The sequence below is a fragment of the Sparus aurata genome, chromosome 24, assembly GCF_900880675.1.
Source record: "Sparus aurata chromosome 24, fSpaAur1.1, whole genome shotgun sequence".
In the NCBI taxonomy this organism is placed as follows: Eukaryota; Metazoa; Chordata; class Actinopteri; order Spariformes; family Sparidae; genus Sparus; species Sparus aurata.
Genome location: NC_044210.1, coordinates 812334 through 838886, shown reverse-complemented (window position 1 = coordinate 838886; position 26553 = coordinate 812334). Strand labels below are relative to the sequence as shown.

The 26553-nt window shown below is 42.2% G+C and overlaps 1 protein-coding gene across 7 annotated transcripts in view; it reads left to right on the top strand.

Annotated features, from left to right (window-relative positions):
- The window catches only part of abcc1 (ATP binding cassette subfamily C member 1 (ABCC1 blood group)), a 76899-nt gene that overhangs the window by 5717 nt on the left and 44629 nt on the right, over window positions 1-26553 (top strand). For 3 of the 7 annotated variants that reach the window (XM_030409558.1, XM_030409561.1, XM_030409563.1), the window contains exons 5-16: window positions 446-571; window positions 8111-8167; window positions 11735-11796; window positions 14224-14355; window positions 15353-15580; window positions 16181-16358; window positions 16710-16871; window positions 17727-17819; window positions 22452-22655; window positions 22932-23078; window positions 23348-23435; window positions 23633-23702. In XM_030409558.1, coding sequence (XP_030265418.1) covers window positions 446-571; window positions 8111-8167; window positions 11735-11796; window positions 14224-14355; window positions 15353-15580; window positions 16181-16358; window positions 16710-16871; window positions 17727-17819; window positions 22452-22655; window positions 22932-23078; window positions 23348-23435; window positions 23633-23702 — 1547 coding nt within the window. Of the gene's footprint in view, window positions 1-445; window positions 572-8110; window positions 8168-11734; window positions 11797-14223; window positions 14531-15352; window positions 15581-16180; window positions 16359-16709; window positions 16872-17726; window positions 17820-22451; window positions 22656-22931; window positions 23079-23347; window positions 23436-23632; window positions 23703-26553 lie in introns of those variants that run through there. The other 4 variants (XM_030409559.1, XM_030409560.1, XM_030409562.1 and 1 more) reach the window with 4 other exon arrangements.

The window sequence follows — 26553 nt, the reverse complement described above, 5'->3', positions numbered from 1 at the left end:
ATACATACATACATACACACATACATACATACATACATACATACATACATACATACATACATACATACATACATACTCACACAATCAGCACACACTCAGTGCTGTTTCTTTTCACCACAAGGTCTTCGTCGACCACATTTTCATCACATTTCTCTCCTCCCTCAACCATCATAACTTGGCAATCACCACCAAACTGATGCCGATTAATTTTGTCAGGGTAATCAAGGCTAGCTGGGGCTTCATCTGTTGGCCCTTGTATCCGTGGCTCTGATAGGCTAAATGTTGGCATGCTCACGGTGCATGCATGGCTCATGTAAACAAAATGATTTTTCCTATTCATTACGTGTCAGGCAGTCTTTTGTGATGTGTTTTTGCGATCGAAAATTCGATTTATCGGGCAGCCCTAGATGGTTCCATGGGTTAAAAAATTCAACTTTTTTTTAAGCTATCATCGGTGTGTGCGTGGAGATACACCACCTTCTACACCTACTACGCTCTGCTGCTGGTAGCTCTGTTCCTGTCCTGCCTGACTGACCAGCCACCTCTCTTTTCTCAGGCTGTTAAAGACTTGGTAAGACAACTACACACTGTAAACCTTTCTCTTTCTCACTCTCACTAATTTGTATCAGTGAGTGGAAGCTTTTATACGTTTCTGTAACTGTTTTCTTGTTGTTTGTCAGCAGTGCTGAAGCTTGGCTTGAACAAGACTGTTGCAAGTTGACAGTCCTCAAATTTAAATGCCCAGCTAGATGTGGCATTGAGCCAAGATTGATAACTATGTCTACCATTCAAGTACTGTGAACAGAGGTGGAGCCCTCTAATAGGGCTCTATACATTTAACCCCAAAACTTGGTACATCTTGGTGGTGCCAAAGTCCTGCATCATGTAGTGTTGTGTGCCTGGCGCCTTACAATGGGTGTCTCGTCCCTTGTCATTGTGTTGTCTTCAAACTCTTTGTGATCATCACTGTCTATGTCCTGTTTGAAAGCAACAGTAAACCAGAATCAAAATCAGAATCAGAATGAGATTTATTGCCAGGTAGATTTTTACACCAACGAGGAACTTGTCTTGGTGCAATGGTGCTTGAAATATACAATCACACAAAAAATAAAAAGACAAATGTATAAATCACACAAAAATATACAAGTCACACAAAGATCTTTTTTTTTTTTTTTTTTTAAATATAGATAAATAAAGATAAGAAAGATAAGAAAAGACAGGAAAACTGAACAGAAGACGGGAGTGCATTAATGTAATGCATATACACTACTCACAATAAGTTAGGGATATTGTGAGAGACTCAGTGGATTTCATACATACAGTGTTTGCAGTGTTTCCTCTAGGATTTTTTTCAGCAGCGGGGGCAGGCTCTCCGGGGAGCCGTGGCGGCATAAACAAATGACACTTGACTGCAGATTTTACATTTATGCCCAGCATAATCCCCCTTTTTATTGAATAGCTGGCATGGAAAAGGGCTTTTTAAAGGCTGAATGTAAAAATACAAAATAATAACAAAAATACAACAATAAAATAAAAAAATAATAAAACAATAAATAATAATTTCTTGATGGGGCTGTAGAATCAGTGGCAAAGATTGCACCCAAGGTCAGAACAATGAATTTTTCTGGGTTTTGAGAAATATTTGAACAAGCTCATCTGAAAATGCAGTCAGCAGTTACATCATGGCGTGTATATATTCGCTTAATGCTATCGATTTGTTTACTCATGTTAGCGACACTGAGTTGAGTTGGCACCGGGCCCAATTAATTAAGCTACCGATATATTACGTAACCTTAGCTGGCCATCAATATTTTGCGAATGTCTATTGAACTTATAAAATCTATTTTAAGTTTTCTTAGGCTAATAAGTCTACCTTCTCTGCTGTGAAGGTGGAGATATGATGCGGCGGTGCCTACATTCATTTAGAAGTGGCGGGCCGCCACTCCTAAATGAATGTAGAGGAAACACTGGTTTGTTTCACTTCAGAGAGTTTTGGGATAGGGAGGCAATTGTATTGGGGTGATAGACACACCTCATTTTGTGTTTTCCACACAATGGTCTCACTGTGTACAGTGTGCCTCACATATTGGGGCCAATACCAAAAAACTAAAAGACAACCCTTTTCAATGTGGCATCAAGTTCAACATTCTGTGGGTATAAAAAGCTGGTATTGTCAGTAAGTCATTCCAAGTTCATCATTCAAACAGCCATGAACACACGACCTCACTTAACGGACGAGCTGCGCCACCTGGCCATAGCGTGCCTTCGGGTCGGTGGCAAGCAGTCAGATGTTGCTTGTGAACTTGGTGTGTCTCAAAGTGTCATCAGCAGACTTGCATCAAGACAAAGAACTACTGGCAGAGTTCATGACAGACCCAGGAGTGGAGCCCCATGAGTGACAGAACGCACTGATGACCAGTACCTAAGGACCTATGCACGCAGACATCGTTATGAAACTGCCACACAGCTGCAGGCCCAGTTACGAGATGTGAGGGGTACTAGGGTTTCCAGACAAACCATTCGAAACCAACTCCACCGCTTTGGCTTGAATGCCAGACGACCGTTGCAGGTGACTCCACTGACACCAAGACACCGCCGTGAACGTTTGCAGTGGGCACAAGACCATGTGACCTGTACAATGCAGCAGTGGTCAACCATCCTGTTCACTGATGAGTGTCGGGTCACCTTGCACAGAAATGATGGTCGTCAGCGTTGCTGGAGAGGGCGAGGTGAGCAATACGCCGAGGTCAACATGGTCCCCAGGGTTCCCTTTGGTGGAGGAGGTGCAACAGTCCGGGCAGGCATCACCAGTCAGCGCAAAACAGATTTGGTTATTGTAGATGGCTCAGTCACTGCACGTTCTTACCTCAGAGACATCATAGAACCCATCATCATCCCCCAATTCTGCAAGCACACCCCCCACTTTCTGTTCATGGATGATAATGCTCCACCACATCGTGCCAGAATTGTCACAGCTCGACTTCAGGAAGTCGGAGTGCCTCATATGGTATGGCCAGCAATGTCCCCTTACCTGAACCCCATAGAGCACGTCTGGGACCAGCTAAAGCAGAGACTGGATGATCGTACCCCACCCCCACGTGACCTGGCAGAACTGCGTGTAGCACTTGTGGAGGAGTGGAACGCATTGCCTCAGAACAACATCATGAGGCTAGTGAGGAGCATGAGACGTCGCTGTCAAGCTGTCATTGCGGCAAATGGTGGAAACACCCGCTACTGACATTGTCAATTTTTGTTATTTGGGGCTATCCTTGTTATTGTCTAAATTTTTGGGGTAATAAATATTAAACTAATGAAAATGGTGTTTCTTCTCATTCATTATTAGTAATATTGTAACGGAACAGCTTCGGTGATGATACGTTGGCTGTATATATACTGGCCTAATCCTCCGGTCAGAGAAGACGCAGCAACTTCTCCCCATTAGATGACTTTATTGACCTCTATCCAAATGATCAGGACACTGTAGTATGTGTGTGTGTGTGTGGTTTGTGATGTATCATCACCGACGCGCACTGTTGCACAAAGGAATAAAGAAGGGCACTGACGATCGGTGGAAGATAAACTCAACTAGTTGACTGCACAGAAAGTTTTATCGAACACACTGCGCATGCGCAAACAGTCCATCAGTCTCTGCATGAAGCAGCTTGCTGTGACGTGTAGTCCTCCCAGCGGAGGATTCACAACAGCCGCCCCCACATTCATTCATGAATGTGTAGAAGAAGTGTAAGTCTCTGCTGTTGTTAAGAGTCCCTGGTGTCCATGTCGTCCTCGGGCCTCTTAGGGAGAGGTACCAGCTTGGTAACTGGACGAGTGTAAACTGTCCCCTTGATGTTGACATCCGCTGAACGAACCGTCCCATCATCGCTGGGATGAACTTTGGTGACCTTCCCTATGGGCCAGAGCGCCCTAGGAAGCTGGGAATCCACTACCATAACCACTTGGTCTGCAGCAAGGCCAGCAGTAGGGGTCCTCCACTTCTGGCGGCGCTGCTGGTCAGGAAGGTACTGGCGAGTGAATTGGCTCCAGAACCGGTCTGCCAAGACCTGGCTATGCCTCCAATGGCGGTGGCCTAGAAGGTCACTGGATCCGTATGCAGCTTGGGGAAGCGATGCGTCGCGCCGCCCCATCAGCAGCAAGTTAGGCGTTACAGGATCGGGGTCAGCCAGGTCAGAAGAGGAGTATCCCAGAGGCTTTGAGTTAAGGATACCCTCTACTTCCACGAGGACAGTCGACAACACCTCCTCTGATACAACCTGGTCTCGCAGCACGACTTGGAGGGAGGCTTTAACTGACCTTACCTCCCTCTCTCACGCGCCACCGAAATGGGGTGAAAGAGGAGGATTGAACTTGAATGTGATGCTTTGGTCGGTCAACTGTTGCTTCAATGATGAATTGAGACCTTCCAGCGATTCTTTGAGCTCTCGCTCTCCCCCCCCGGAAGTTGGTGCCTCGGTCGCATAAGATCTCGTATGGCTTGCCTCGTCTTGAGATAAATCGACGCAAGGCCAGTAAGAACGAGTCTGTGTCCATGTGTGGCAACAGATCAAGGTGGACACATCTTGAGGTAAGACATTTAAATATAATGCCCCACCGTTTCTCATGCCTTCTTCCGATTTTCACTGTATAGGGCCCAAAACAGAACGGGGGTTTGTTGATCCGGAGCCGCGCAGCAGGCAGGTCGGCCATCTTTGGTGCCACGGGGGTGCTCCGCCACATACAGCATTCTGCACAGTGTTTCTGGTGTTTCTTAATTACCTGTCGACCACGTAGGATCCAGTAATTTCTCCGGATCTCTGCAAAGATTCTCTCAGGGCCAGCGTGGTGCAGACGGTTGTCGTAGTCTTTCACTAGGAGCTGTGTGATCAGATGATCAGGGCTGATGACAACAGGGTGAAGGCTGTCTTTTAACAGGCTCTCTGCTTTGTGTAGTCGACTCGAATGAGGCCTAATACTTGATCATATTCGGGGCTGAGAGCACTTAAACGGCTGCTTGAACGGACTGGTTTGCCCTGTTTAAGTGCCTTTAATTCTTCAGGGAAACTATCGGATTGTATCCTTCTCAGCAGAGTAGTCTCCATCTCGATACAATCAGCAGCAGACATAGCTGGAGCAGCCGCCCCTTGAAGGGACTGATATGCCTGCAGTAGTTCAGTCCATGTATTATATTTAGCAGGATCGGGCTCATCGCTGCTGGTAGTAGAGATGTGACCACAGAAGGTTTGGGCTCTCAACTCATCAGGTTCCTATGTTTGCACTGAGGGGTTCAGTGGCCAGTGATCTGAGGACTGATACAGAAATAAAGGCCCCTGACTCCAACGGTTTGGCTGGGATAATTCGAGGAGGGTCTTCCCGCAAGTGATGTCATCAGCGGGGTTCAAGTCTGTGTTAATGTATCTCCATGATCCAGGTTTGGTAAGGTCCAGTATTTCACTAACTCTTGTACCGACGAATACTTTATACTGGTTGGACTCCGACTGTATCCAGCTCAGTACGGTGGTTGAGTCAGACCACAGCACCACGGACTGGATGGACAAAGTCAGTTCGGTCTGTAGCACCTTAGCCAGCTGGGCTCCTGTGAGTGCAGCACATAATTCCAGTCGGGGCATCGTCTGTTGTTGTTTGGGTGCGACCCGCGACCTGGCCATAATGAATGACACAGTGATGCGTCCCTCTGGATCCTCCACTCGCAGGTAGTCGACTGATCCGTACGCCTTCTCAGAGGCATCACAAAAAATATGAATTTGCCTCACTGATGAATCGTTGTCTCAGGCTGCTGGAACATAACACCGGGGTAAAACTATGTTCTGCAACTGAGGGAGCTCACCTTCCCATGCCTGCCACACTGGAAGTAGCTCGTCTGTGATAGGCTCGTCCCACTGTCTTTCTGTAGCCCACAAAGCCCTAACCAGGACCTTGGCCCTGGTAGTGAAAGGGATTATGTATCCGAGCGGGTCGTATTGTGAGGCAAGCACCCTATACACGTTCCTCATGGTGGGCTGTTTGGGTGATACAGGCTGACATTTATAACCCAGTGTGTCTGTCATGCAATACCAAACCAGGCCGAGAGTAGACTCCCTCGGGTCAGCTCCTTCAGCAGTTAGCCACAGCTCAGATGTCGTTGATCGCGCCTCAGTCGGGAGGTGAGAGATTACCTCTGTCCTGTTGGATGCCCACTGCCTGATCTCAAATCCACCTTTAGCTAGGAGGGCTCTCAGGCGGTCGAGAAGATCCTTTGCCTGCTGTGGTGAGCGGAGCGATTTCAGACAGTTATCCACATAGAACGAGGTGATAACTGTATCCAGCAGGTCCTCATTGCCGCTCTGGTTGTCACGAACGTGACGCTGCACAGCGTATATGGCGCAACACGGACTGCAAACTGTGCCAAATGGCAGAACACGCCATTCATAGATGTCAGGTGGTCTGTCTCTGTCCATGTCACGCCAGAGGAAGCGGACAAGTGGGCGGTCCTCGGGAAGGAGTCTGATCTGATGAAACATAGCCCGTATGTCTCCGCTGATAGCGACCACGTGTTCACGAAACCTGAGCAGAACCCCCAGTAGCGACGGCCCGAGAGATGGCCCTGGTAATAGGTCATCATTCAGAGCACTCTCCTGGTAGCGAAAGGAGCAGTTAAATACCACCCTTGCCTTTCCATTATAATGTACTAAGTGGTGTGGAATGTACCAGGATTCAACAGAGCTATTTGCCTCCTCGCTGGTGATTCACTCAACATATCCCGCCTCCACTAGCTTGTGTATTTCCTGGTTGTAAACTTTAGCAAGCTCAGGATTGGTCGATAGACGGCGTTCTGTTGAACGGAGGAGGGGCATCACAGCAGCAGGTGATGCACAAGGCAGAGCTACTTTCCTCTTTCGAAGGAGGGGCGTTGCATATCTTGATACACCATCCACTATTACAGTGGTGCTCTTCTCATCCAGCACGGTGAGGGCTGCTTGGTCTTGCTTGGATCGCGTCACCTCCCTTTCGCTTTTATATGGCAAAATGTCAAGTTGCCACAGGCGTTGAACATCCTTGTGTAGGTCGGAGCAAGGTGTATCAACTGAAAGGTGAAGGAATGAGCTCTCACCGGGTGGATGTTGGAGAAAGTTAGTGGGTCCTTGTACTGCCCAGCCGAGTCGGGTGCAGACTGCTACTGGTGCTTCTATAGGTCCTGCATGTACTGGGTGGATCGGAGTTATTAAATGAGGGTGGTCAGTAGCATTGGCTGCACCTTAGTGAATGTGTGTAGGGGGACTCCTTTCAGGTGGATGTATTTTCTTGTCTCCTGGACATGACTGCTCAGCCAGTTGGAGTTCAGTCGCAGTGAAAGCTTGGCTGATGGAGTGATAGGCACTTGGCTGTGTGTTAGCGGACACCTCAAATGACACTGCCATTCCCTGGAGCTTCAATACGTCCTGTCTGATAGTCTTCAGTTTAAGTGATTCCACTTCTCCGCATAACCCAAGGTGTTTGACCGCAGCAGCCAAGATCACCGTACGCTCAGAGCCGTCATCTAACACTGCATGTGTGTTTAGTGTTCTCTTGCCATGGCGGAGCAGCACTGGTACCACCTTTAACATGACGCGCCCTGAGTGGCTGGCATGATCCAGATGCACTGCATTGGTTGGGGTACTGACAGTGAGAATGTTTAGCTGTGGGTCTTGGGCCACGACTTCGTGGAGTATCAGCAAGTGTTGTTTGTTGCATGTGGAGCAGAGTTTCTTTAAGGTGCAACTCTCTGGTGAGTGGCCACGCCCACATCTCCAACATTTTCCTTTGTCTTTAATCCAGGCTGCTTTCTCCTCAGTAGTAATTCTTTCAAAATCAGGGCAACCATTAAGGTAATGGTCCTGGGTGGTCGTGCAATATGGACAATAAGGCTTAAAGCGCTCCCTCCTTTTACCTGTGGGTTGATCTTTCTTTGAAGCTGGCTGGAGGCAGGTCCGTTGTCGCTGTGGAGAGGTCTGCTGATGTTTGACCGTTGTGGAGTCGCTGCTGAAGTAAACAGAGGCTGGTTTTACCCACTGTGATTTACCTGCTTTATTCTCTCTCTGTGTGATACGACTGCACTCGGCTGGGTTGGATTCTGCAGCACGTCGGGACACCTGGAGCACCTGAACCTTCATATCCAGCCATTCAGCGAGGTCAGGTAAGGTGTATGTCTGGTCGCTTCCACTGCGGATGATGCCTCTTTTAATACAGAATTTGGCAAAGCTATCCCTGTAGTTACCAGGCAGCTTACCAAGGAGGGTGTCTACGTGGGAGCTGCACCGCAGCTCAGACTGAGCGGAACCGTCCATGCGACTTAACATCCCCACCAGAATGTTTACAGCTGAGGAGAAATCTTTGAAAGCCTTTACATCGCCAGGTTTCACAGAAGGAGAGTTTAAAATGGTCTTTAATTCTCCCTGGACCAGCTGTCTTGGCTGCCCATATCATTGCTGCAGAGCATCCATTGCACTGGTATATGGTGTAGAGTCATGTATGTATCTCTTTGCCATTTGGTAGGCACTAGGCAGTTTGAGGTGATCAAGTAATACTTGGTATTTGTAATCTTCAGTTAAGTGTCTGTGTGGACCAAGTAAGCTATCCAGTCCCCTTTTCAACATGATGAAATAACTCTCCCGTCCAGAACTGAAAAGAGGCAGTTTGGGCTTCGGGATACCATATGAGGCAGCAATAGCCATTTCTGTCATGGTGAGTGTTGCAGGATTGTTGTAGGAAGAGATTTATCCTGGTGCTGTAAGTGGAGTAGCCCTGGGTGTAAGCTGTGGGTAGTGTGCAGCTGACCAAACTGCAGGCTGTGGTTGAGCTACAGGGGGATATCTAGTATTTGGAACTGAATAGGCTGCTCCTAGATCAGTAGGTGGCTGATAAGGAGGGATAGCACGAGAGTTTGGTCTTATCCCTTGTTGGTTGAATGAAGCAGGTTGAAATCCTAGCGTTGGTCCAGGTTGAGGAGTGGCCTGATGCTGGACATATTGAGGATAACTCTGCTGTTGTGCAGTTGTGGGGAAGGGCTGTGGAGGTGCAGGCTGGGCTGGCTGAGATGTATACAGGGCAGGTGGATGTGTCAGCGGGGTTGCAGGCTGGTCTAGCAGAAACGCTGTCGGTGGTGCCTGTTGAGCTGGTTGGTGGCCCGGCTGGACATGCTGACCTGCATGCTGGACGGGCAGAGAAGGTGAATATATTCGCTGGGCAAGTGGGGTGTGGTGAGCCAACTGAACTGCAGGCAGCTGTGAAAACTCTGGCGCTGGTCCTGTTAGGGTAGCTAGATGATAAGTAGATTCACTGAGGTCCAGCGGTTGTGCTGCTACCTGGACGGATGGCTGCAGAGCTCTGACAGCCTGAGTTGTTGAGCTGAGCTCTCCATGCTGTATGGGCTGTGCCGTAGGTGGGCAAGGCACGCTGTCTAAGAGATGACAATATCCTCCATCAGCTGATCTCCAAATCATCCGATTATCCATGAGGGGGGATACTCTGGGCCCTGTCACTCCACTGTGATGAATATGAGGAAGGCTCGAGCTCCGGAGAGGATATGATAAGTTGAATGGATGCTGCTGAGGGTGAGCTTTACCTTTAACACTGTCCATAGCTGACTGTAGCTGTTTCATTTGCCTAGTTATGTCTTTCATGCGGGCTTCCATCCCTGCCAGTCTAAAATCTTCTGTCACAGTGAGCTCAGTATGGTCCGGAGGCTCTTCCTGGTGTGCTTCTATCACTAGGTGTGTTGTATCTTGTCTATTCAGATAGCCAGGATTATCAATGACGAAGTCATGGAGGTGCCTGGTGAGTTGGTGAGACCGGCTTGGGCGGGACACAACTGGAGGTTGTTCATCTGTATGGTTGCCAGAAGTTGCCATGGCGCAGTTATACACACAATCCGGCTCGAAGGACCACTTGTAACGGAACAGCTTTGGTGATGATACGCTGGCTGTATATATACTGGCCTAATCCTCCAGTCAGAGAAGAGAAGCAGCAACTTCTCCCCTTTAGATGACTTTATTGACCTCTATCCAAATGATCAGGACACTGTAGTATGTGTGTGTGTGTGGTTTGTGATGTATCATCACCGACGCGCACTGTTGCACAAAGGAATAAAGAAGGGCACTGACGATCGGTGGAAGATAAACTCAACTAGTTAACTGCACAGAAAGTTTTATCGAACACACTGCGCATGCGCAAACAGTCCATCAGTCTCTGCATGAAGCAGAGATCCAAATACGTATATATATATATATATATATATATATGTATATGTATATATGTATGTATATGTATGTGTGTATATATATATATATATGTATGTGTGTATATATATATGTATGTGGGTAGATCTTAGAATATATGTTGGTGTATATATGGTAGGTGGGTATCGATAGAAATAGAAGGGGGGGACTCTAGAAGAGAGGTAGAAGAGGGGGATAGAGAGTGTGTGTGGGGAAGAGAGGAGAGAGAAGGGAATGAGAAGAGATAGAGAGAAGAGGGGGAGAGGAAGAGCGAGGATGAGGAGAGAGCGAAGAGAGACACACAACAGAAGAGAGACACACAGACAGAATAGAGACACACAACAGAGAGAGCTCCACACACGACAAGACAGATAGAGAGATCCAGAAGACTAAGATCAATAGATAGAGAACACAATATTATATACTAGAGAGATAGGAATAGAGAGAGAGACAGACACAGAGAGAGAACCAGAGAGAGATATATATATATACACATATATATACATATATATATATATACACACATACTATATAACATATATCACACATAAATATATACTACATATATACCATTATATATGATATTAATATATATATTATATATTATATATATAGATATATATATATATATATATATAACACATATACAATATATATGTATGATATATATATATGTATGTAATGTATGGTATATATATATATATATATATATATATATATATATATATATATATATATATATAATCTATAATATATAATATATAATATATAATTTAATATATATATAATATATATATATATATATATATAATATATACCAAATTCTTCAGAAAAAACTAAATCATCAGAAAAAGATTGAGTTTTGGGTGCAGCTGGGTGTTCAAATTGGACAATGATCCAAATACACATCAGAAGTGGTAAAGGAATGTCCTGCTGGAATTTAGGTTTTTGATTGACCTTCACAATGTCCTCACTTGAACCTCAGCGATAACATGTGGGCTGTGCTGAAGACATTAGTCTGTGCTAGGAAGCTAACACTATCAAAAGCCATCATCAGCACCTAATTAAGTTGAAAATGGCCATGGGACATTTAATCAAATATTAGATTTACTGTATGTATATTCTTGACCCAGCAGATTTGGTCACACAAGACCTATAATACACATATCATTGAACCAAACTTCATGAACGTTTTCGTGACGAAGTAGTATATCATTCATCACGGAAAAATTAGTTGTAATCAAGTTGCATCAGTTGAAACGATAGGCGTTTGAGGAGCTTGCTGAACTATGCACTGCGACATCCTGCAAGACTATGACCATCTAGGTAAAATATCAAGTTAATTAGACAATCATAAATGGATACAAAACTAACAACCCCATGTGCACCTTGTTAGATACTGATTTAACAAATAGAATAATATTATTGGATCAGTATATCATTAGCAGAAAACTATTTTGATGTAACTGTAATGTTTTTGTCTTCAGAATCCTTGCCCTGAACCTGGTGCTTCTTTCCTCTCAAAAATATCATTCTGGTGGATCTCCAGGTAAGCAGGCAGTTAATATCCCAGTGGTGAAATGTGGTGTGGATATTTATGTGTGTCAGCAGACACTGCAGTCTGAAATAAAGACTGAAAAAGGCATGAGAAAGTCAAAACTCTGTTCTTTCCATTCTCCAGCTGTCTTTTTCTCATCGATAATCTTTAGAAGATTATGATGAATAATAGTACATGTGTAAGTAACTTGTGTCAGTTTTGAATGTTAAAAGTTTAACTATGAAATTCCCTCTTTGTAAAGAACAAGAAGAATAAAATAATCTTTATTTATCACGTACAATCATGCAATGTAGAACATAGTGAAACTCCTTCTCTGCAGTAAACACCAGGGGAACACAAGGAAAAATACTGAACTAATCAGACTATACCTTTGAAAGATCTCCACTTGATTGGTACACTAAAACCACATTGGAAACTCATCAACTTGGGATAAATGTTGAAATATATTTTTGCACAGAACAGAGAATGTGGATTCTGCCCCTTATTACTTCCACACCATGCCTAGAAATAGATTTATTAATGGCCAATATGAACTCGAAGAATGCCTCCAGCAACAAGAACCTGTTTTAATCTATATATAATCATGGGAGTACATGGGGCATATATTGTGATTGAATGACTCAAGCAACAAGCAACTCAAAGAATGCCTCCAGCAACAAGAAGCTGTTTCAATGTATATATGGGCATGGGAGTATATAGGACATATATTGTGAAAGAGTGCCTGAAACATGTCAACATTTACTTTGCATATATGATTATACTAACAGAGAAATTATGCATTCAAGTCATTTTTACAGCTTAATTATCACAATATCTTTACATGTACTTTACACTTAGTTGAACTGCTTATTGATATGAAGGAAGGTATTGATGTGAAGGTAGGTATTTCATTTGTTTTAACTATAAAAAAGAACAGAAAAATACAAATGTAAGATATTTGTAAATACTGTATACCATCTCCAACACATCAGAAGAGAACAGATTACTGACATATCGAAGTGTTGTATCGTAACTGGACTTGTTTCAGTTTTTCTTGAAGAGGTTCCATCTATCATCCAAGAGGCTTCTTCATTGCTAACTAAATGGGGGCGAGTTTGCAGGCTTTAAAACTATGTGTGGGAGTGTCCTTACAGAGTCGTTTAGGAGGCGCTGGCCTAAAACATTACTTATCACCCACCTGCAATGCTGTACTGAGTTCCCTCCCCAGACATCTTAACAACCATTCACACCTGGGCTTACCTAGCACTACCAACCTACATGAAGGCTGGTTGTGTCAACGACCCACAATTGGCCCTAATGACTCTGAAACTCAGAGCTCACACTGACCTTAATGACTCTGGAAGGACACTCCCACACAGAGTTTTAAAGCCTGCAACTCCCCTTCGGTTAGTAAGAACTGAAGAAGCCTCTTGGATGAAAGAAACTGAAACACTATGATACAGAACTTAGAATCACCATGACTTGGATAACTGAGAACCTAAATCAACATTAGTGACATAAATCAATGAACAGGTGCTTAAGATGTGTCAATGTATAACATACAAGTCAACAGTAAATATGTTTAACACAAGCACCAATGCTTGACTACCAAACATCAGCATATCTACACTGATCAGCCACAACACTATAAACACTGACAGACCTATTGAAAAAACATTGGCCATCTTGTTGCAATGCAATGTTCTGCTGGGAAACCTTGGGTATTGGCATTCATGTGAATCCCACTTGACATGCGCCACCTTCACAAACATTGTCACAAACCAAGTACACCTCATCATGGCAACGTCACTCTCAGATAGGCAGATAGTGGATGACCGGATGAAGCGGTTTTTGGGGACTGTCATGCAGTTGGATTGGAGCAGGTCTAGACCATGTTCTTTAATTGGTTTATTTACAGAAAGCCAATATTTCCCCATTGAGCAAGCACTTGGTGACAGTCAATAACTAAGTTAAGAGGACTGTTGCACTGCTCACTCTGAGCCTATGGGGAAAAATAACTTCCTGATACCACTTCCTGTTATTCTGCATGTAAACTATTGGCTCACTTCCTCATCAATGCAGCTATTTGCAATCGCCACTAGATGTTACTAAAGAACATACACAGGGAACAAATGCACCAATTCCACTACAATCTGTTTTTTTAAATTTAGGTTGTATTCCATTTCATACAAACAATGCTGTCTGACTTAATAGCAAAATAAAACATGGTCAATATGTTCCTAAACCAGGATAGAGAGGAGTATGCTGGCATTTGTGACCTTCGGCCTTCTGATATTTCTTTCCTTTGGCCAGTCATGACCCTTCTGTGTGTGTCTCAGATTGTACTTCTACGTCTTTTGTGTTATATCACTGGGCTTGAATGCTTCTCCTCCTTCTCCTCCACCTCCTCCTCCTCCTGCCATCCTCCTGTGTCACCAGGATGATGGTGATGGGCTATAAGCGTCCTCTGGAGGAAAAGGACCTTTGGTCTCTAAACCCTGAAGACTGCTCCCAAAGAGTCGTTCCACAGCTGGTGTGTCGCTGGAACACAGAGTGCCAAAAAGTCAAGAGGTCAGGAGCTCAGTGCACAGCAGAGAATGATTACTGCAAGAAAACCTACAGAGATGTAAAACAGTATTATCGCCTCAGCGATGGCTCACCGTTTCTCCGCCTTTGGTCCTTCACGCTGTACCAAGCAGCTCTGGCGTAAAGCCGCACCAGTGTTTCAATTCATACAGCATAGAAAGTGAGAGTTAACTTTTTTGCTCTTAATTACATATTACATAATCACCATCAGTTAAAATGATGCTGACTCTCGCACACGCGAGGAGGAATGCTGTTTTCTGCGGGAAAGGTTACTGAGGTCAGGTTGGGATGGGAGGGCTGACTGTCTCTGACTAGGGAGAGATGCTGTTTTTCGTGCAGGAATATGACAAGCGTCAGGACAGACAAGACGAGTCTTACCTCATACAAGTTAACAAGGTCACTACCAGTTAGCACATTTCTGTTGTTTGGTCCTGTTATTTTACTTTGTGGGCCATTTCTCTTTATTTGATAAGTGAAGGATCTGTTTAGTTATCAGACTGTGAAAACTATCAGATTGACACACCCCAGATCCATGCCTCCAAAACGTTCACATGCTATGCGAAGAATTGGTGCATGATTTCACACTGAAAGGGCAGTATGAATGGGGCTACTGTTACCTCGGCAAAACTGCACCTGCAGGATGCCCACTAGATTTTATGCACATTGGAAGAGCAATATTTAGCTTTTTTTGACTATCAAATATAAAGAAGAAATAAAAACCGTAAGCCCTGGATAGAATATAAGTGCTGATTAAACGGCAAGCAGCTTCAGTCTGAAGTCTCAACCAATCTGTAATCTGTAACTAAACTTGAAACACATTTTTCAACCTTTTCTTCTTTACTCAGTTTTGCGAAATGATGCTGGGATTTTGTGTGGAAATCTGGTCTTGAATTATAGGTTTCAGAGGGCCACTGATAAATATTTCTTTATTTAGAATGTCTAATGGAAGCAGTCTGCATTTTCTTTCATTATCTTTTCCCAGGACAGAGAGGAAAATGTTATATTCCCCCAAACGGGTCCCGCAAAGTGAGAGCAAAGAGGGCCAAGCTGTGGAAGAGACTGAAATTTTGCTTGTGAAAAGCCCCCATAAAGCAAAGGAGCCATCCCTGTTCTGGGCACTGTGCCTGACCTTTGGGCCCTACTTCTTCATCTCCTGCCTCTATAAAATCATCCAGGACATACTCATGTTCGTTGGGCCTGAGATCCTTCGGTGAGAAACCTCAGTTTTTTATGAAACATGCTATGCTGTTTGAAAGTTTGTGAACCCTCTACATGATCAGATGTGATCCATCAAGTTCTAAAAGAAGATAAAGATCATCCAGTTAAACAAATACACAGATAAGGATGCGCTTAATCATTTATCTATTTTGCAAAATTATCCAATACTTATTGTCTTTGTTGAGAAATGTTAAGGATTGGGAGTGAGACATCTCAGCATCAACAGGGCTCTTTTTCATGTCCCCCACCTGACACACACACTGAACAAGAATTGTGTTTAGTAGGGTAGCAAGAAAGAAGCAACTACTCTCTAAGAACACTGCTGCCCATCTAAAGTTTGGTAAAGGCCACGTAAATGAATCAGAGCGTTGTTGGCAAGTCCAACTCATGATGGCCCCATGAGTTGGCCCCATTTATTAAGAAATTAGTAACAAATGTGTTTCTACTGGGATTCTTCCTCAAGGCACTTTTTACCTGTTGACCACCATGTCCTGGAGTAAAAAGTAAACAAACAACAGTGTGTTGGTGACTTGATTATGGCTTAGTTTAGATATGTCCATGATGTTCACATTCATTGCTCTGACCTTTTCAGGCTCTTGATCCGCTTCATCAACGACTCCAGTGCCCCATCATGGCAAGGCTTCTTCTACACTGCTCTGCTCTTTATAAGTACCTGTGTGCAGTCACTCATTCTCCAGAGGTACTTTCACGTCTGCTTTGTCTCAGGCATGCGTCTGCGCACTGCCATCATCGGAGCTGTCTACAGAAAGGTACAGGCAAATTTGAATACAACTGAAAGTGATTTTTACAATTTCTCCCTCAATACAAAACAATCTAATAAACAGAAAATATTAAAAGGTACAGACTCCATAAAAAACAATCAAGTAGATGAGTATTATTTAAACCATACAATGCTCTCTCATTTCTCTGTTTTCACCCTGAAGAGGTTGTTTTTTGATTGAGTGAGGAAACATCAATCAATCATCAACAATCATTTAAAGTTTATTTTAACTTTGAGTCACATAATTGAATTCATGGTTTAATTCTACTCATGGTCAGTTGTGTGCAAGCTTTGGCTCTAACCTCGTAGGGACTTTTCCTTCCTGGATCCTCTCTTTTAGGCCTTGGTCATAAGCAGTGCAGCACGGCGTACCTCCACAGTGGGAGAGATTGTGAATCTAATGTCAGTGGACGCTCAACGCTTCATGGACCTCATCACTTACATCAACATGATATGGTCTGCCCCTTTGCAGGTCGTGCTCGCCCTCTACTTTCTATGGCAGGTAGGATAACAGAGCAGTTGTCAAATACCATACAGTTCCAAGATCACTATCATAACCAGCAAAATATCCATGCTGAGGCGGACTAAAATTAGCATATTTGAGACTGTCCAAATAGAACTAGAGTTAGACCTATTAGCAAAGTACGTGTATACATATGTGGAATTTGACTGTACATATGCTTTCCAGAGCATAGGTACAAGGAAACAATAATCCCTGCAGTGCACCAGGTTGATGGTGAGCTGCATCTAATTATATGTGATTGTCAACCTCTGCAATCATAGAAATTAGATTTTTCAACTAGAAGCACTTAGTGGACACACCAAAGTGTGTGGTGCACTCCTTCTCTGAGCAGTCATACGCTGCTGCATACACTTTCTCCTCAGCGGGACAATTGAAATAGATGGTGGTGCTCAGAAAAAAAAACTCTATATGGACAGAGGGCCTTAGGGCGCTCTTTGATCAGAAAGTATGAACTCACAGCTAGCTTTCAGTACTTGACAGCTGATGCTATGGACACAATTTTGTTGGTATAAAAGCAGCTCTTGAAATATCACAGTCTGCATATGTTTCTACTGTTTCTAGCTGTATATGCGTGTCCTGTGTGTATGCTGTACAGTATGTATGATGAGGTAACAGCAAAGTGCTTCTTACCAAGTCAATCACAAAGAAGCGATTTGCTGTAAAACACAAAAATCTAAGCAAAACAACTGTGAAGAAACTTATGGGATTTATGTGTGCAAGATGATGTTCCACCTCTGAAATGTTTCCAGTGAACATGAAGGAGCAGTAGTGAACATGGTGGAAAACCTCCTTAATTTGTTTTATTGTTGTTTTTTTACATCTGTTTCTGTGCAGAACCTGGGGCCATCCGTGTTGGCTGGGGTGGCTGTGATGGTTCTGATGGTTCCTGTTAATGCTGTCATTGCCATGAAAACCAAAACCTACCAGGTGGGACCCCAACACAGACAAACATCGTCATCTTCTCAGCCTTTCCCAGCTTTTCAGTGATCATATCTGTGTATTGTGGTCATGTGTGCAGTAACTATAAGGGAAGATCCAACAGACGATTTCATTTTCATTCATGCACAGATGGAACACACATAGTCGGCTGCATATATGAAAAAAAAACACCTAACCCTGAAAAAATTCTAACAAAAGGTTTCTCAGCTGTTTTTTGTAGTATTGGGTGTCCTTAATAACATACTAAAAGTTTACCAAAGTTTGACCACTAGAAAGGTGTAATTTTCAAGATGGCGTCCAAGATAGGCAGGAAGCCCTTGAAATATCATAACTCCTTCATTATTTGACCTAGCCATGTAATCTTGGTGTCTAACCCCATGTTTTCTGGGTCTATGAATCCATTGGACTTGTCTAAATTGCATTGGCATGATTACATACTTAAGGAATACATGATTTTGTGAGATTACTGTAAGGTTTTATCTTTGTTTGGGGTAAACCAGAGATATAAACGATTTAGCCTATGTCATGTAACGCCTACTCAATATTTTTTGGACACATAAACTTTTTTTATGCTCTTCACAGACTTGACATTCAATGTAAAAGTTATTGCACCCAAAAGTAACTTAAATTGGAGTTGTATAACTTTGATCATTAACAACTGCGAATTTACCCGAACAGAGGCCTGTGTGTGAACCCTCTGAAATGGTCACTCATTTCAATTTGAATAAGGTAATACATATGTTATGCATCCTCTACAGATGTTTTTGAGTCTAAAGGTGGCATTATATTAAACCCAACAAAACTAAATTCACAATTTTCGGCAATTCAGAAGATGGTGGAGGAGAATTCTGACATTTGATGTTGCTTGCCTCAATGAAATTACAGCACAAATGTCTTATTCTCAGACAAATGCTTAGTGTCATTTTATGGGGGTGTCAGAATTAGAACATTAGACAGATTTATTTTTTTTCTTTGTTTTTTGTCATAGATTTTATATACAACAATCAAAGAACCAAAATAATACCCAAACATATATCCTCAAAACACAACAGACACTGACAACAAAAATGAGAAACAAATAAAACAAAGTGGGAAATGACCCACTCACAATAAACAAAAAACTACCACAATAAAACAACAACATAAATTATTACATTCGGATCATACCATTTTTTGCTGCTATGCCTTATATTGACCCAGAACACTTATAAAGGCAAATTATATATGAGATTGCCAGATTTTTTAAAAGTCTGAGGATCTGCCTTTACTCCTATAATATATACTGTCCAGTGTGAGGTAGCTTGAAAGTTCATTCCACCAGTGCACTATTACTAGGGGTTCGGATTCTTTCCATTTTAAAGTTATACAATTCCTGGCTGCCAACATAGCAAGATCTATATACCTACTTTGATGTTTATTCCACTTGTCAGACATACTAATTCCCAAAAGACATAAACGAGGTGACAATGGAATGGATGCATGTTAAGATTGAGATATCAACTGGATAACAGAATTACAAAAAGGAGAGTGAGTCACATGATCAAAACATGTGAAAAAATGCTACTTTTTGTTTCTTACAAAGCCAGCAGAGAAATGACATCTCACTGTTCATTTTACGTAGTTTCTGTGGAGTGTAATAAATCCTATGTATCATCTTAAATAAAGCAAGTTTATGCCTTAAATTGTAAGAGCAACTTGCCTACGAACGTAAGACCAATCCTTTTCTGAATTTCCATATGAAGATCTTGTTCCCAGTTTTGTCTTACATTATCAGTATTTACTACAGAACAATCAATAATAATTGACCTGATATAATTTAGAAATAACTTTCTGCTTGTCCTGCTTCTTATTGTTTAATATAGCATACATTTCTGATGGTGTGGGTTCTTGAAGAGAACCATTTTCAATATTTAATGTATGTTTTATTTGAAAAAATCTAAATAAATGGGAAAGAGGTAATCCATATCTCTGTTGCAGCTGAGCAAATGAAAGAAATGTCCCATTATCAAACAGATGACAAAATTCTGGGATACCTTTATCTTACTAAAATTCAAAAGTGTCATCCATACAGCATGTAATACTTGGGTTCTTCCAAATTGGAGAAAAAGGATAAAAGAGAAATCTTATAGCCAGTTTATGATACAATTTCCAAATGCCTAGGCTGTTTAAAATAACAGGATTCTGGCGCACAGGTGGTCGAGTGGTTAGAGCGCATGCTATAAAATGCAGCCGACCCCGGTTCGATTCCGGCCGGAGGTCCTTTGCTGCATGTCACCTCCCCCTCTCTCTCCCATGTTTCCTCTCTGTCTACTGCCGATAAAGGTGTCTATGCCACAAAAAATCTTTAAAAAAAATTTAAAAAATAACAGGATTCTTGGTAATTTTTTCCACTACTTTGAACTCAATGTATGGTAAATGTTCCAAACTGTATGGATAAATATCAAAGGATTCTATTCTTTTCCATGAACATGAAATATTCATAAACCATTGTTTAAACTGGGTAAGCTGAGATGACAGAAAGTAATAATAAAAGTTGGGAAGCTTCAGGCCACCGGACTCATATGGCAAATGTAACACTGACATACGAATTTGTGGGGTTTTATTGTTCCATATAAAGGAAGACACTAAATTACTAAATTAGTACTTTTTTTAAAAAAAAGATTGTGGTGGAGTAGTCGGAAGATTCTGTAATAAATATAAAAACTTAGGCAACACAGACATTTTAACTATGTTAACTCTACCAATCACAGAAATTGGAGATGACAGATTCTCTTTAATTCATCTGATATTTTATTAACTAATGAAAGATAATTCAAATTAAAGGTGTCTTCTTGGCATTATCTCTGTTTTATCCCAATAAACCTTGTAGCTTGATAACTTCCCAAATTTTTCAAATAGATATAACATAAATGGCATAGAATTTAAGGGGTCATGGAGATATAACAAAATATCATCAGCATACAGAGATATGAGATGTTCCTCCCTCCCAATAGTAATACCTTTAATATGATCATGAGATCTGAACATTGCCGCTAACGGCTTAAGAGCAATGGCAAACAATGCAGGGGACATCGGATAACCTTGTCTGGTGCCCCTTGAGAGCAGAAATGGTTTAGAATATTTGGTGTTAGGCTTTACAATGGCCATAGGAGAACTATAAAGAGTTCATGTCCAGTGCCGAAACTTAGGACCAAAATTAAACCTTCTAAGGACAGACATAAGATATTTCCATTCAACTCTGTCAAATGGTTTTTCAGCATCGACAGAGAGAATGACATTTTGAGAATTTAATTCATTTGTATGGTAAAGAATATCAAAATACCTGCGTAAATTGTCAGTAGAGGTTCGACCATGAACAAACCCAGTTTGATCTAGTTGAATAATACTAGGTAAAACCCTTTCAAGCCGTAGTCCTAGAACCTTGGCAATGATTTTGTAATCTACATTATTAACTGAAATTGGCCTATAAGAGGCACAATGAGGATCTTTATTTTTCTTTAAGAGAAGGGTTATAGATGCCAAACATAAAGACTGAGGGAGACAGCCTCTCCTAAAACAGGCATTGATCATAGCAAGAAAAGAGGCAATAAATCATTTGAAAATTGACTATAAAACTCAATTGGCAGGCCATCTAAACCTGGTGATTTGCTTTTTTGAAGTACTGCCATAGCAGACAGGAGTTCTTCTGAAGATATATCTTTATCTAAATTTTGTCTATCAACTTGTGTTAAAACAGGTAGCAAAATATTATCCAAAAAGGATTTACACTCATCCGGTTCAGACTGTGATGTAGAGGTATACAGTTCAGTATAATATGATTTGAAGACACCATTAATTTGAAGATGGTCCACTGTAATGGACCCATCTTATTTTCTAATTTTAACAATTGTTCTATCTTCTGATTCCTTTTTTATCTATCTAGCTAATTTGCCTGCCATTTCCCTGTGTTCTAAATAAGATAACGTTGATTTCTTCAATGCCATTTCGCTAGCGTATGTATTAATGGAGTAATATTTCAACTTAAGATCATCTATCTGCATTAGCAAATTAGGGTCCTTGGTTAAATCGTGTTGCCTCTCCAAATTAACTATATCTTGTTCAATGCATTTCAACTCATTTGTTGTTTTCTTATTTAAAGATGAGGAAAAGGCAATTGCACATCTTCTAACTCATAAGCCTTCAGTGTGTCCCATATTATTAATGGGAATGTTGCACTGTTTTGGTGCACCTCAGAAATAGTTTCTAAATGAGCCTTCATATAAATTGTAAAATCCTCTTTTGAGAGTAACATAATATTACATCTCCAGGTTTTGGGATTTGACAATAGTTTTACAAATTCTATTTCGAAACTCAAAGCCGAATGATCTGAAAGAATCCTTGTGTGGTAAAAGCAGTTTGTAACTTTTGAGATAAAATTAACTGGAATAAAGAAAAAATCTATTCTCGAAATTGTACTTATTTTTCACATTTTTTCAAACCATATTTGCAGCTGACTAACACAGAAGTCCAACCCAAACAAGTGGCTAGCACTGAGGATCCACAGAAAACCTCATGTTACTTTGTAGCATTGTGCAGTTTGTATTTGTTTCTGTTTATATTTTGTGCATGTGTGTTGAGCAGGTTGCTCAGATGAAAAGTAAGGACAATCGCATTAAGCTGATGAATGAGATGCTCAATGGCATCAAAGTGCTGAAGCTGTATGCCTGGGAGCTGGCCTTCAAAGACAAGGTGTCAGAAATCCGTGAGAGTGAGCTGCGGGTCCTGAAGAAAGCCGCCTATCTGGCTGCAGTATCCACCTTCACCTGGGTCTGTGCACCTTTCTTGGTGAGTACAGCACAGTAGGACAGATCTGGATCACAATGAACAAATGCAGTGCATGTTTTTCTTTCAAAATTACATAGGACCTCCTCAACAGAACATAGAATCATGTTCAGCTTGTACAGACACACAAGCTAGTACCAGCATCAATATAGACTGGATGAAATGACAGAATGACAACATCACAATTGTCAGTGTTTGAAAAAATATGCTGCACTTAATTTGTGTCTTAATTTTGCCTTTGTGTGACCTTTTCTCCCTTACTGCTGGGTCTCTGTACAGGTTGCCCTATCTACTTTTACAGTATATGTGCTGATCGACGAACATAATGTACTTGATGCCCAGAAGGCCTTCGTATCACTGGCGCTCTTCAACATCCTCCGTTTTCCTCTTAACATGCTGCCAATGGTCATCAGTAGTATGGTGCAGGTTAGTCTGCCACTATTCACATGCTGAGAACTCAGTCCTCATCAGTTGACTCCATTTTTCCACTGGATTGCATTGCACATGATGTTTTGTTCTTTGACGGCGTATATTTAAAGTGTGTTAACACCAGTGTCATTCCACAATATAGTCATTTCACATTATAACTTTAAAGGTCTGGGAAACATCAGCTCTTTAATCGCACGAATTGCAGTATTTTGGCTCTATGCTATTGTCTGAATTGCTTTATCTTTACCTTTCTCTGCTGTCTTCAGGCAAGTGTATCCTTGAAGCGTCTAAGAGTATTTCTATCACACGAGGAGCTGCAGGAAGATAGTGTGGAGCACAAAGCAGTAGCCAGCTGTGAGTCGTCTTTTCTTCTTCTGCTTTCCTTTACAATTGCTCTGTCTGTTATGCACTCCCTTCTTTGAGAATCCTACTTTCCCACGTATCTTGTAACTCCTCTTTCCTGTTTTTTCGATGTATGTATGCATATGAAGTATTTCGTATGTAGTATATTAATACGTCTCTTTCTTTCTCTCTTTCTTTCTTTCTCCTAGCCCCATACAGTATCTCCATAGTGGATGGAGTTTTCAGCTGGTCCAGAACTGAATCACCAACACTCAAGAAGTGTGTTGTCTTATCTAAGGATGCTTCAGTGCATTAATAGTTTTTTTTTTTGTTTCTGCTTTTGTTATTTTAGTACAGAATTCCCACAGCATGGAAAACCAGTCAGGTATCATATTGTCCTGATTCAAGTCCTTAAGGCCCCCACACACCTCTTAAGGCAGGAACACATCGGCCCAACGGTTGGACGTCTGAAGCGTTTGGAGAGACTCGGACGAGGTCGGGAACAAATATGTTTGGTGTGTTCAGCTGCGTCGGAAGCATTCAACATGCGAAGTCTGAGGAGGTTGGCTGTCGGACGTCTGAGCCATTGGATTCTCTGATTGGCGGTGTGCTAGCGAATCAGCGCGGTGTGTAGGAGGGGTGGAATACTGTGTGCGCATTGGTTTTCTACGCACTCTGTTCCGTCATTCCCTGTTTTCATGTTTTGGAGTACTGGCATGAGACTAGCTGCTATTGTGTCCGTTCAGGACAAATTAATCTGTGTTCGTTTGGTAATGCCTCGCTGCATTTTAGTATGCAGCTGTTTTTGTCTGAAATAGTTAAGTTTCGTTTTGATCGAAAGTAAAGAGAGTTGCGTGCATAAACCTCTAGTCCAGCGTCTTTATCATTAGAGCCACCCGCTTATTCCATCTCGTGCAAGCGCAGAATGTACAGGACGATGCAATGCAACTTTTGTGCCGAACGGGTCAGACAAGAGGCAACAGAGTGGTCGGATAAGGCAGTCTGGGCGGTGTGTGGGGGCCTCTAGACTCAAACCAACAGCCAACTGCCTTTATCCGACCACTCTCTTGCCTCTTTTCTGACCTGTTGAAAAGTTGCATTGAACACACCTCTTCGACGTGCTGCCAGCTCCACAGTAGCATGTACATTCTGCGCTTGCGCAAGATGCAATAAGCATGTGGCGCTACATGAAAACAGGAAATGACGGAACTGAGTGCATAGAAAAATAAAGCGCACACAGTATTCTGCTCCTCCCACCCAAATCCAATAGAGCTCAACAGTGAGGTTCCGGAAGTGAAAATGCCATTCATATTCTGCATATAGATTTTGATTATTGGCCATAATGTCGTAACCATCTAAAGTAGACTTACCACGAGCTATCAGATTGTCAAACGATGATATATGATCCTGTAGAAGCCACAAGTCCGTATGATATCAATCTTGTTTTGAGAAAAACACGTTTTATTCGCGATGTCATGGATAAGTACTACACTACCCACAATCCTATAGTGCAACAGCGACGTCTCTGATTGGTGGAGCTCGCTGTTACCATGGAAATGTTTACCAAACCGGCGAATTTCATGTTAGCTAGTTACTGCTAACACTGAACTCTACGATCGTTTACCACAGAGCGACCATGATTTCACTTTCTGACCTACTGCGTTCATTTAGTGATGAGGAGAAGAGTTTATTAAGGGTTCAGCCGAACATGAAATTTGCGGGTTCGGTAAACATTTACATGGTAACAGCGAGCTCCACCAATCAGAGACGTCGCTGTTACATTCGCAATGGTTTATGGGATGAGTAGTTGCTTTACTCTTAAGATAATTATGTACACAGTCTTGTACCTTTGCTTTTTTCTCCATTTTCCAACATTTTTTTTGCGCCAAATTAAATGTTTTATGGTCACGATTCATCTGCTAGCTGATTAGCTTGGTTCCAGGCCTAAAACTCTTTATATAAGGATTTTATGAAACGTCAATGGAGTAAATGAATGGCAAATTCAATTCTGGAACCGGAGCCGTTAAAAAAGTGGGCGGTCACTGTTGAGCTCTATGGCTCAGACGGCCGACAGCCAACCTTCTCAGACTTCGCATGTTGAATTGGAGCAGACAACGTCCGCGTGACTCCAAAACTTTCCAACGCAGCTGAACACACCGAACAGATTTCAGTGTTTCCTCTAGGATTTTTTTCAGTAGCGGGGGCAGGCTCTCCGGGGAGCCGTGGCGGCGTAAACAAATGACTCTTGACTGCAGATTTTACTTTTATGCCCAGCATAATCCCCCTTTTTATTAAATGGCTGGCATGGAAAATGGCTTTTTAAAGGCTGAATGTAAAAATGAAAAATAATAACAAAAAATACAACAATAAGATAAAAAAATATATATATTTAATTATAATTTAATTTAATTTAGGGTCCCAGCCTGATAGCCTGTGCTTCCCTTTAGGTTTTTCTCCTCTACTCTTATCTCTCTCTCCTGCACCATCACTTTGCTCTCCTGCTCCTTCACTCGGCTCTCCCCCTGCTGTACTCTGCTCTCCTTCACTTTGTTCCACTGCTCCTCCCTGTCTAATGTTACTTGTCTTATAGGATTACATAAAACATTAACGTTAGATAATTTACACTCACATCACATCTGATTACAAGTGTGAACACAATTTTTTACCTAACCATCATCATTTGAGTCAGTAAAAGGCTAATGATACCTGACTAGCGTCATCTTCATCAGGTGTCTTTCTCTTCTTTGAGAAATATTTGAACAAGCTCATCTGAAAGTGCAGTCAGCAGTTACATCATGGCGTGTATATATTCGCTTAATGCTATCAATTAGTTTACTCACGTTAGCGACACTGAGTTGAGTCGGCACCGGGCCCAATTAATTAAGCTACCGATATGTTACCCTTAGCTGGCCATCAATATTTTGAGAATGTCTATTGAACTATTGAACTCATAAGATCTATTATAAGTTTTCTTAAGCTAATAAGTCTACCTTTTCTCCGGTGAGTCGTTGCCCTATTTTAAAGATGCCACTCCTCTGACTCTCCGACCTGGTGCCTGGGTGCTTAACGTGATGTCACTTTCAAGACCGCGCTCTCGCGAGTCATTAACGTTGATGGCACCAGTAAGTTC